The sequence below is a fragment of the Symphalangus syndactylus genome, chromosome 19, assembly GCF_028878055.3.
Source record: "Symphalangus syndactylus isolate Jambi chromosome 19, NHGRI_mSymSyn1-v2.1_pri, whole genome shotgun sequence".
Lineage (NCBI taxonomy): Eukaryota > Metazoa > Chordata > Mammalia > Primates > Hylobatidae > Symphalangus > Symphalangus syndactylus.
The window spans coordinates 36,664,855-36,676,986 of record NC_072434.2 but is presented as its reverse complement, the minus strand read 5'-3'; the positions used below and the strand labels follow the sequence as shown (position 1 = coordinate 36,676,986).

The 12,132-nt window shown below is 34.7% G+C and overlaps 1 protein-coding gene across 1 annotated transcript in view; it reads left to right on the top strand.

The window, feature by feature from the left end:
* Positions 1-12,132, top strand: part of HMCN1 (hemicentin 1) — a 438,669-nt gene that overhangs the window by 281,398 nt on the left and 145,139 nt on the right. The window contains exons 37-40 of the mRNA XM_055234444.1: positions 5,183-5,284; positions 6,216-6,392; positions 9,124-9,275; positions 10,408-10,531. Of these exons, the coding sequence (XP_055090419.1) occupies positions 5,183-5,284; positions 6,216-6,392; positions 9,124-9,275; positions 10,408-10,531 (555 nt within the window). The remainder of the gene's footprint in view (positions 1-5,182; positions 5,285-6,215; positions 6,393-9,123; positions 9,276-10,407; positions 10,532-12,132) is intronic.

Sequence of the window (12,132 nt, the reverse complement as noted above, 5' to 3'; positions counted from 1 at the left end):
AGCAAAAAAAAGAAAAAAAAAAGATGTGGTGTGGATGTGCTGAAAGGGAACACTTTAACACTGCTGGTAGGAATGTAAATTAATACAACTACTATAGAGAACGGTACAAAGATTCCTTAAGGAACCAAAAGTAGAACTACCGTTCGACCCAGCAATCTCACTACTGGATATTTACCCAAAAGAAAAGAAGTCGTTATATGAAAAAGACACATGCACATGCATGTTTACAGCAGCACAATTCGCAATTGCAAAGATATGGAACCAACCTAAGTGTCCATCAACCAAAGAGTGGATAAAGAAAATGTGATATACACACACACACATGCACACACACACACACACACAAAACATGGAATACTACTCAACCATAAAAAGGAATGAAATAATGTCTTTTGCAGCAACTTGGATGGAGTTAGAGGCCATTATTCTAAGTGAAGTAACCCAGGAATGGAAAACCAAACATCGTATGTTCTCACTTTTAAGTAGGAGCTAAGCCATGAGGATGCAAAGGCGTAAGAATGATATAATGCACTTTGGCGATTCAGGGGGAAGTGTGATGAGGGATGAGGGATAAAAGACTACATGTTGGATACAGCATATACTGTTTGAGTGATGGGTGTACTAAAATCTCAAATCACCACTGAAGAACTTATCCATGTAACCAAAACCACCTGTACCCCAAAAACTATTGAGATAAACATTAAAATAAATAAATTGTATAGTATTTGTATATAGCACATTCTCTTGTATAGTTTAATATCTCTAGATTACTTAATTCCCAATACAATGTGGATGCTATGTAATTAGTAATTATACTGCATTTTTTATTTGTATTAATTTTTATTGTTGTATTGTTATTTTTTATTAAACATAATTTCCCATCTGTGGTTCATTGACACTGCAGATAGAGAGGGCCAATTGTGTTTAAAATAGCTGATTTAAAGTTTTTGTCTAGTAAATCCAATATCTAGTTTCTAGGTTTCCTGATGGACAGTTTCTATTATGCTTCTTTTTCTACGCATGAGCCATGCTATCTTGTTTCTTAGAATATGTGATTTTTGTTGAAAAAGTAGATATTTTAAATAATACAATTTGGCAACTCTGGAAATCATATCCTTCTCTCCTCATGGTTTTTATTTCATTTTTGTTGTTGTTGCTGGTTTTCATTGTTGCCTCGATTCATTAGTGAGTAGGCAGAATACTGGCATCCTCCCAGATTTTCATATCCTAACCCTTGAACTTGTTAATATGTTAGGTTACATCATAAAGGGGAATTAAGGTTGTTAATCATTTGACCTTAAAGTAGGAAGATAATCTCTAATTATCTGGATGAACCCAATGTAATCCTAAGGATTATTAAATGTGGGAAAGGGAAGCAGCATATCAGAGTGATATAATGTGAGAAGAATGCTCCACACACTTCCTCACATGCCCTGCCCGTTGCTGGCTTTGAAGATGGAGGAAATGGCCTCTAGAAGTTGGAAAAGGCAAGGGAACAGATTCTTCTCTAGAGCCTCCAGAAGGGAATTCAGCTCTGCTGACACCTTAATATTAACCCAGTCAGGCCATGTTGGACTTCTGACCTATAAAACTGTAAGATAAATTTGTATTGTTTAAGCTACCAAGTTTGAGGTAATTTGTTTCAGAAGCATAAGGAAACTTTTCTATATAAATTCTATGAAGTCTGTTTTTACAGACTTTAAAATACCCCTGGGGAAAAGGTTTGCACTGACAGAACAATTGAATCTGGTTAAATAAAGACAAATCTTGCAAACAGGGATTTTCATGGAAAGGCCAGACAGGTCAAATAATGACAGTTCTCTCAGAATGGTACTTTCAGGTAGCTCGAAACCTATTGTTCTTCCTTCAGTGTCTGCTAGGCTGCTTTTTTCACTGTGATTATTGGACTATTTGTTTTCAAGTTTGACTGAGCTGGAGAGAGGGTGACAGGGCTAGGTCAGTTAAAATGCCACAAAACTCACTGTTCTTAATGAAATTTAGCTATTTATTTTTCATAAATACTTTTTGGATTTTTGCAAGTCTTTGGTTAATTTCCCAAGTTCTGAAAAGGTTGATTTTGACAATGTTTCCAACATTTTTGTTTCTTTAATGGAGTAGATTTTTTGAGCCCTTAGTCTGGCATTCTTGCTGACATCCAATCTTTCTTTAAGTTCTCTAGTGAAGTGAGAAATTGCCAGCCCATTTCCATAGCTCTTGTATTTCTTATTCCCATCATAGTGTTTTATTGCAGCAGCTACATAGTCTGTCAAATTCTTCAATGAGCACTTCAGTCCAGAAGGCTTCAAGTATTTAAAAAGCTGTTTTGAAGGAAAGTGCCATGGACTGATTATTCTTCCTTTTTTTCTTTTCCAGTTGGAAAAGTTAGATAGCTATATTTATAAGTCTTGTGTCCTTAAATATTGTGTTGATAATCAGAATTCAGTGCAGAAAACAGAAACATTCTAGGCATTTCAAACAGGTAGAGTTAATACATGGAATTAAATGAATACAAAAGCAATTTTAAGAGTGAAGGAGGGGTGGTTCCAGGGTGAGTCTTTAGGAACAACTCCCAGGACGAAAAAGATTTGACCCAAAGGACATCTACTTCTGAAAACAGACTTTATTTTAGACTTTTCAAAAATCAACTTTGAGTTTTATTATCTTCTTTGATTTTGTTTGTTTTCTGCTTTTATTTTTAGTATTTATTTCTAGCCCGTTTTGGTTCATTGTATTGGTCTTCTTCTAAATTCTGGGTTGAGTGCTTAGGACTTTTTTTTCATTATTTCTTGGTTTTTATATATGTTAATTATGGATTTAGATTTTCTTTAAGTACTGTACTGCTTTAGTGACATCCTATAGGTTTTAATATTAATCAGTTTCACTTTATTTTTCTAAACTTATATTCTTATCTTAATTTCATCTTTAATGAGATTTTTCCCATGTAGATAGCTTTATATTTTTGTTGTTGATTTATATTTCATAGCTTTATTAAATTGTGATTATAAAATACTTTATTGGCATTTCGTGGGCTAATATTTCATTTTGAAAATATTCCACTGTCATTTGAAAAACATATATATTCTTTGGTAACTACAAATCCCCAAACACACATGTACACATATGCATACACAATCTGCATGGGTATTTTATTTTTCATATTCTTTATAACTGTATTTTTTGCTTCACTACACAGCCAATTTCTGAGGAGGACATATTAAAATATGCCACTTTTAGAGTTTTTGAATTTTTCTTGCTTTTTAACAATTTTTGCTTCGTTATTCAATGCGTAAGGTATTGTCATTATAATATATTATTCATGAATATAAATCATGTTGTTTTGTCATGTTTAATAATTTTTGCTTTGTATAGTTGTCAGAAATTGATGTCAAATTATTGTATATCTTTGTCCTGCTCCTTATTGTAACATTTTTGTGGGTTTTTATTTGTGCTCCTTATCCACTTAGATATTTTAATTAAAAAATAGTTTTAACCCATTGTATTAGTCCATGTTCATGCTGCCGATAAAAACATACCCAAGACTGGGCAATTTAGAAAAGAAAGAGGTTTAATGGACTCACAGTTATACATAGCTGGGGAGGCCTCACAATCATGGCAGAAGGCAAAAGGCACGTCTCACATGGTGGCAGACAAGAGAAGAGAATGAGAGCCAAGGCAATCTGATGGATCCAAAACCATCAGATCCCATGAGACTTACTGACTACCATGAGAAGGAAACTGCTCCCATGATTCAATTATCTACCAATGGGTCCCTCCCAGCTACAATTCAAGATGAGATTTGGGTGGGGACATAGCCAAACCGTATCACCCATACAAGTATTTTTTTTTTTTTTTTGAGGTGGAGTTTTGCTCTTGTTGCCCAGGCTGGAGTACAATGGCACAATCTCAGGTCACTGCAACCTCCACCTCCCAAGTTGAAGCGATTCTCCTGTCTCAGCCTCCTGAGTAGCTGGGATTACAGGCGTCCACCACTACATCCATTTAATTTTTTGTATTTTTAGTAGAGATGGGATTTCACCATGTTGGCCAGGCTAGTCTCGAACTCCTGACCTTGTGATTTGCCTGCCTCAGCCTCCCAAAGTGCTGGGATTACAGGTGTGAGCTACCACACCCGGCCACCCATACAAATATTAATGTGTCAAAAAGTCACTATTTTAAGTGTCAAAAAAGCTCTATTAAACAATGAAATGAACTCAGTCATATTTATATATTTAATTTTATTTCTGCCATCTTACTTATTTCTACTATTTTTTCTTGTTTTCTTTCCTTCTTTCCCCCTTTCCTGTTTTTGGTAGATTAATGGATTGATGGATTTATTGATTGTATGTGGGTTGAGGGTCTCTAGTGCATTGAGTTAGTTAAATGTAGCAAATCCTTAAAATGTGTTTTTTTTTTTTCTGTCAACTTCAGATACTAATTTACAACATCTTTTTCAAACAAGACAGAACCTTTAGTTCACTTGTAATTTTTTAATCCTGAATGCCTCTCACACTCCTTGAGATATTGTTGAAAACATGGCATTAATGTTCCAAGTTATTTCTTTTATATTATGCCTCTCAGACTTTACAAATTCCTACTTTCCAAGTACATTAAATAACAGATCAGCATTATCAGTAATTACTTAAAGTTGAAAATGTACTTTTCTGTTTTATTTTGTGAATAACTTAAGTCTAAATTTTATATCAAAGGAAAAAAACTGCCAAAAACCACACAAAAGTTAATCTATGTTTTTCTGAAATAGCTTAAGACAGTGCTGTCCAAAGATAAAGTAAGATATGTTGAGATGTTAATTTCTTCTTCACTGGAAGAGTTCAAATTTAGTAGATTAATTACTCCTTGGTAAAGATAATTACTTACCAAATCAATCAGATTAAGTACAATAAAAAATGTTTCTTTAACTTTTTTTTACTCCTCTACTAATCTATATAATTCTAAGGATTTTCGTATTTGGACACAGAGAAATGTGTGATCCAGAAAAGTTATTTAGATTTTTTTAAATCCTGTTCTTCAGCCTATTTAATAGTATACTTTTATTCCAAATAGGTCAGTGTATATATGTGAAAAAAAGAAGAAACGAAGAAAAATTATAATTTTAATTGAGCAAACAATTTCAGCTTAAATATTCTACTTATAAGAAATAATTATCTATTTGGGCCTCTTGCAGAACCACCTAGTCTGGAAGATGCAGGAAAGATGCTGAATGAGACTGTGGTGGTGAGCAACCCTGTACAGCTGGAGTGTAAGGCAGCTGGAAATCCTGTGCCTGGTACATTTACTTTTGAACTCTGTAATTTAATATTTTAAGATTTCTGGGAATAACTGAAATTGGTTTTGAGCATAATATACTAATTACTAGTAAAGAACAGGTTATAGAATACATTTCATGGGTGAAACATTGATAAGAATATTATTAGTTAGATAACATTTCTGAATTTTTATTGCCTTTGATTAACTGCATGAAACAATTTATTTAAACAGTGTAGAAATATATGAATACCTTAATCATCTTATTGTCAATATTGTGGCCACAAGGCCCACATGGTGGTTTATATCCATCTATGCTGAAACTTTTTTTTAACTTAAAAGTATCTTAATGAAGCTAGATAAAAGTGTCATTCTAATGAGACTATAACTTTGTTTTGTATATTCCCACCACTGGTAGATTATTCATATGAATCAGTAACAACATAAATTTTTGAGGCCAATAGTGTGTATGGTATTTGGTTTGATTAGACATGTAGCCAAAATTTTATGGGTGAGAGGAAACATACAACAAAATAGATAGGTTGAAAGTTTGCTATTAAATAATACTGATATATTAGAGATAGCAAAGAATATCTTTCTTCTAAATTCATTTTCAGGACTCACCAACTTGGCTCTTGGTGTTTTTCTAAGGGTGACCTTCTCTTAAAAATCAGAGCTAAAGAGATGATTACTTAAACAGATTAAATTCAAATGATAAGTATAAGAATACCTAATGCTAAACGACGAGTTAATGGGTGCAGCAAACCAACACGGCACATGGATACATATGTAACAAACCTGCACATTGTGTACATGTACCCTAAAACCTAAAGTATAATAATAAAAAAAAATAAAAAAAAGAATAAAGTAATTGTGACTTAGCTAAGATCCAACTTAGTATATTTAATTTAAAAAATTTTTACATAGATCATCTTCTCCCCTTCTTCTTTCAGTTATTACGTGGTACAAAGATAATCGTCTACTCTCAAGTTCCACCAGCATGACTTTCTTGAACAGAGGACAGATCATTGATATTGAAAGTGCCCAGATCTCAGATGCTGGCATATATAAATGCGTGGCCATCAACTCAGCTGGAGCTACAGAGTTATTTTACAGTCTGCAAGTTCATGGTTAGTGCCACTTCACCTAGATTCATTCTGGGGTAAAGAAGCATTCAAAATGATTAAGTGCTTCTATAAAATTCTTGTGTAAGTATTTAACAGCGTGTGTTATTGTCATCTTCATGTAAGGGCACAGTGTTCTAAAACTTATAAATGTGCTTATTCCTGATTCCTATTAAAATGCTCAATTTCCACATGCTGTTGACTTAAGTTTGCTTTCAGTGAGTTATTGAAATAGTCATTGATACTGTTAGCTAACGACAAAAAACACTGCTTATAAATAAAGGGTATTCAATTAGGAAAAGAGGAAGTCAAATTGTCCCTGTTTGCAGATGACATGATTGTATATCTAGAAAACCCCATTGTCTCAGCCCAAAATCTCCTTAAGCTGATTAGCAACTTCAGCAAAGTCTCAGGATACAAAATTAATGTACAAAAATCACAAGTATTCTTGTACACCAATAACAGACAAACAGAGAGCCAAATCATGAGTGAACTCCCATTCACAATTGCTTCAAAGAGAATAAAATACCTAGGAATCCAACTTACAAGGGATGTGAAAGACCTCTTCAAGGAGAACTACAAACCACTGCTCAATGAAATAAAAGAGGATACAAACAAATGGAAGAACATTCCATGCTCATGGGTTGGAAGAATCAATATCGTGAAAATGGCCATACTGCCCAAGGTAATTTATAGATTCAATGCCATCCCCATCAAGCTACCAATGACTTTCTTCACAGAATTGGAAAAAACTACTTTAAAGTTCATATGGAACCAAAAAAGAGCCCGCATCGCCAAGTCAATCCTAAGCCAAAAGAACAAAGCTGGAGGCATCATTCTACCTGACTTTAAACTATACTACAAGGCTACAGTAACCAAAACAGCATGGTACTGGTACCACAACAGAGACATAGATCAATGGAACAGAACAGAGCCCTCAGAAATGATGCCGCATAGCTACAACTATCTGATCTTTGACAAACCTGACAAAAACAACCAATGGGGAAAGGATTCCCTATTTAATAAATGGTGCTGGGAAAACTGGCTAGCCATATGTAGAAAGCTGCAACTGGATCCCTTCCTTACACCTTATACAAAAATTAATTCAAGATGGATTAAAGACTTATATGTTAGACCTAAAACCATTAAAATCCTACAAGAAAACCTAGGCAATACCATTCAGGACATAGGCGTGGGCAAGGACTTCATGTCTAAAACACCAAAAGCAATGGCAACAAAAGCCAAAATCGACAAATGGGATCTCATTAAACTAAAGAGCTTCTGCACAGCAAAAGAAACTATCATCAGAGTGAACAGGCAACCTACACAATGGGAGAAAATTTTTGCAACCTACTCATCTGACAAAGGGCTAATATCCAGAATCTACAATGAACTCAAACAAATTTACAAGAAAAAAACAAACAACCCCATCAAAAAGTGGGCAGAGGACATGAACAGACACTTCTCAAAAGAAGACATTTATGCAGCCAAAAAACACATGAAGAAATGCTCCTCATCACTGGCCATCAGAGAAATGCAAATCAAAACCACAGTGAGATACCATCTCACACCAGTTAGAATGGCCATCATTAAAAAATCAGGAAACAACAGGTGCTGGAGAGGATGTGGAGAAATAGGAACACTTTTACACTGTTGGTGGGACTGTAAACTAGTTCAACCATTGTGGAAGTCAGTGTGGCGATTCCTCAGGGATCTAGAACTAGAAATACCATTTGACCCAGCCATCCCATTACTGGGTATATACCCAAAGGACTATAAATCATGCTGCTATAAAGACACATGCACACGTATGTTTATTGCGGCACTATTCACAATAGCAAAGACTTGGAACCAACCCAAATGTCCAACAACGATAGATTGGATTAAGAAAATGTGGCACATATACACCATGGAATACTATGCAGCCATAAAAAATGATGAGTTCATGTCCTTTGTAGGGACATGGATGAAACTGGAAAACATCATTCTCAGTAAACTATCGCAAGGACAAAAAACCAAACACCGCATGTTCTCACTCATAGGTGGGAATTGAACAATGAGAACTCATGGACACAGGAAGGGGAACATCACACTCCGGGGACTGTTGTGGGGTGGGGGGAGGGGGGAGGGACAGCATTAGGAGATACACCTAATGCTAAATGACGAGTTAATGGGTACAGGAAATCAACATGGCACATGGATACATATGTAACAAACCTGCACATTGTGCACATGTACCCTAAAACCCTAAAGTATAATAAAAAAAAAAATAAAAAAAAACAAATGCTCTCTAAAAGAATCATAGGTGTTAACGAAATGTTTTTGAGTGTTTATCTCTAATAATGCTTTTAAGAGGAGTTGGTAGTTAACGTACTACAGTAGATCCAGTGAAGGGGGGTACACACTTGTGTTCATGCACACACACACACACACACACACAAACCTAGAAATCAATAAATAAAATTCCACTCTGGCATAAAAAACTGATTTTTTAAACAAACTGGCAAACCTTGTTTTTCCTCATCTGTGAAATGGAGAAATTGACACTTGCTCTATTTATCTCACAGGATGGCTGTGATTAGATCTTAAATAAGAGATGTGAAAGAACTTACCAAAAAACAAGCAAACAAACCCTCCAATAAGAACACAATATTGTAGACATTACATGTAGTTTTCATCATTTGAGATCACAAATCCTGTGATATTAACATGTCTTACTTTCATTTATTTTTTTCAGTGGCCCCATCAATTTCTGGCAGCAATAACATGGTGGCAGTGGTGGTTAATAACCCGGTGAGGTTAGAATGTGAAGCCAGAGGTATTCCTGCCCCAAGTCTGACCTGGTTGAAAGATGGGAGTCCTGTTTCTAGTTTTTCTAATGGATTACAGGTACCTTCATTCATTTCTTTGGTGACATTTACCACCTGATTATTCAGTACAGGAAGTACACACAGGTAAAACTGTTGAAGAGATTTAGAGAACAAGGATTAACAGATGCTATTTTTTAAGTACACATATGCAACCATAAACACCATAGACACATAAATGAGATCCCCAAACAATTCATTAAAAGCTCACTGTTTGTAAGAGTTCCCTTATCTTACTTTTAGGTGTTATATTTTGACCATTTGTTTTAGATATTTGTTGTTTTCTACCTGCCCCACTCCACTTTCTGCTACTACCACAATAGATACTTTACACAAAGAAATGTTAATCAACGAAACAGGAATTTTCTGGTAGAATTTAGGTTTAAATGTCTTGAAATAGTAATGAATCAGAGACTACACAGAGCATATATACTTCTACAAAAACATCAAGTAATATAGTAAGAAAAAATATAATGAAAACATCACGAGAAATAAAATTTGAGTCCTAGAAAAATTTTAAATGCATTATATTGAGTCAAAAGTAAAAATACAGAAATGCGTATATACCTAATTTAAAGTTTAATTTTATCTTGCCTAACAGAAAGCGTAGTTCTCCTAACATTATACTTCTTCAGGTTTTCTTGCAAATCTAATGCTTTCAAAATTTGGGATCATAGAAGATCCAGAGTTAATGTCAATATTTTAGAAATACAACTGAATCCATGGGATGAAGGATAATCAATGCAGCTTATTAATTAATTTGGCTACACTTTGTTGTTAATTTTAGCTTCTTACCTTTTTACCCAAAGAAAAATTAGAAAGAGAATTAGCGTTTATTCTCACTCATGTTTCTCCCCTGGCATCTTTCTCTCTCTTTGTAGTGAGTATGGATGAAAGTTGACTTTCATTTGATGCTGTATGTAAAGACTTATTTTCAGTAGTCATTACCAAATTTAATTCTAGCCTCTTACATCCTTCCACTGAGAAGATGAGAAGGGTATTATATGATGTTTGCCTACTTAAAAATGTCCAAGGGAAAATCTTCCTAAAAGGCAAATGTCAACTGATTAGCCTCAAAAAAATAAGAGAAAAAGTCTATTACACCTACCATTCTCGGAGACATACTGGTTATCTAGCATTCTTATCATCGATAGGTTCTCTCTGGTGGTCGAATCCTAGCATTCACCAGTGCGCAAATCAGTGACACGGGAAGGTACACCTGCGTGGCAGTAAATGCTGCTGGAGAGAAACAAAGGGACATTGACCTCCGAGTATACGGTGAGACATTTTAGTAATTAATTCTCCTCTGGTAGAGATGTGTTTGGGTCCTAAAATCGTTGAGAAAGTTAAGGGAAGTTGTTGACAATAAAGAACAATGAACCTTAGAAATACTACAGGATCAATTCAAATCAAATTCTCTTTCTGCCTTATATCTTACTTTGGATGATTTTCCTTTTTTAAAGTTCTGAGAAAGTAAAATGCACACATCCAGCATGTAGGGTGTTGGTTTTATAGAGTACTCTGAAAACCGTGACATGGATAGCAGCTCTGCCATTTAGAAGAGATAATCTTCTCATTGAAGCAAGTATCTGTTCAAGTAGCTCTCTTCATTCATTCTACTCAAAGCCATGATTTTATTACTTTCTAATTATTTGTAATCAGCATATTTGTGATCAATACTATGTGAATTAAAGGCTCTTTGAGAAGCAAAAAGTTAAACTCAATATAAATTTAGGCAAAATTTAAGCTTTTGCCCACTCTCAATGCCGGTCACAATGCTCACAAAAGGGAATGCCCGATCCCATCATAGAAGAGCACCAGAAGAAAGTTGGGGCCTCTTGATCTCCATTTATATGCTTGTCAGCCCACATTCCAGTATACCTTTACATTCAGAATTCTTTTAGACTTTTTTCTGTGACTTATTTGCATTATATTCCTTAGTTCATGGAATAATGAAATTATTTCTTTTATGACCTCTTGAAGAGTTTCTGTTTAATGCAGAATGCAAGCCTTCTCCTTAAAGTCCTACCTCACTTGCAAATAATTTATTCCTTTTTGAAATACATTACCTTTTTAAAAAATTTTACCTCCAGACAATGTGGACCGTGTTGTCTTCTAAGTTGGCCAATTTAAATATATTGATCACAAATAACATATATTGTTATATAATTTTTTAGTAAAAAGACCCCTTGTTACAACATGGATATCACACATATCTAATGAAAGTAGAAGTTTTAGTTGGCATGGGTACACTAGCAAAGTGTTCTCTATGTTCCCTTTCTTTTCTGTTGCTCCTGCAATTGACACGAGTTCATATCCGGCCTCCAGATTTGCTTAGGTGTTTGAGGTAACAGATAGGTCTATAATGCCCAACCCCAGGAATTTTAACTTCTTCCCTGAATTGAGTTGCTTTTATGCTTTATGAAGAACTGGAAAGTTTCTATTCTAAAATATCCTTTGAAACTGATTCATCAATCAGTCTAAGTATGTAACACAATAGTTCTTCAGTCATTAGGAAGCAAGTAGAGGGGTGACATTGGTATTGACTGGGTTTTTGTCAACACAGAAATCTGAGATGGTCTCCTTACGTTTCTACACTGGCTAGTGTCAAGGTGAACCTGGGAGATGATAAAAGAGTTGATATTTTCCAGGAATTACAGAAACATGCATCACTGTTCCTTATCATTTGCTAAGATACTTCTGTACTACTTTCTTAGGCTGAAAATCAGGATCTTTCTCTGAAATAAAAGTCAAATGGCTAGCTGATATATATGTTTTGGAATGTTTATATGTGTTTAACCATTGAAATATACATGCAGCAAGATGCTGAAAAAGTGTAAAATTAAAACAGGTTTTTAATCTAAAATCAGTTTCCAGTG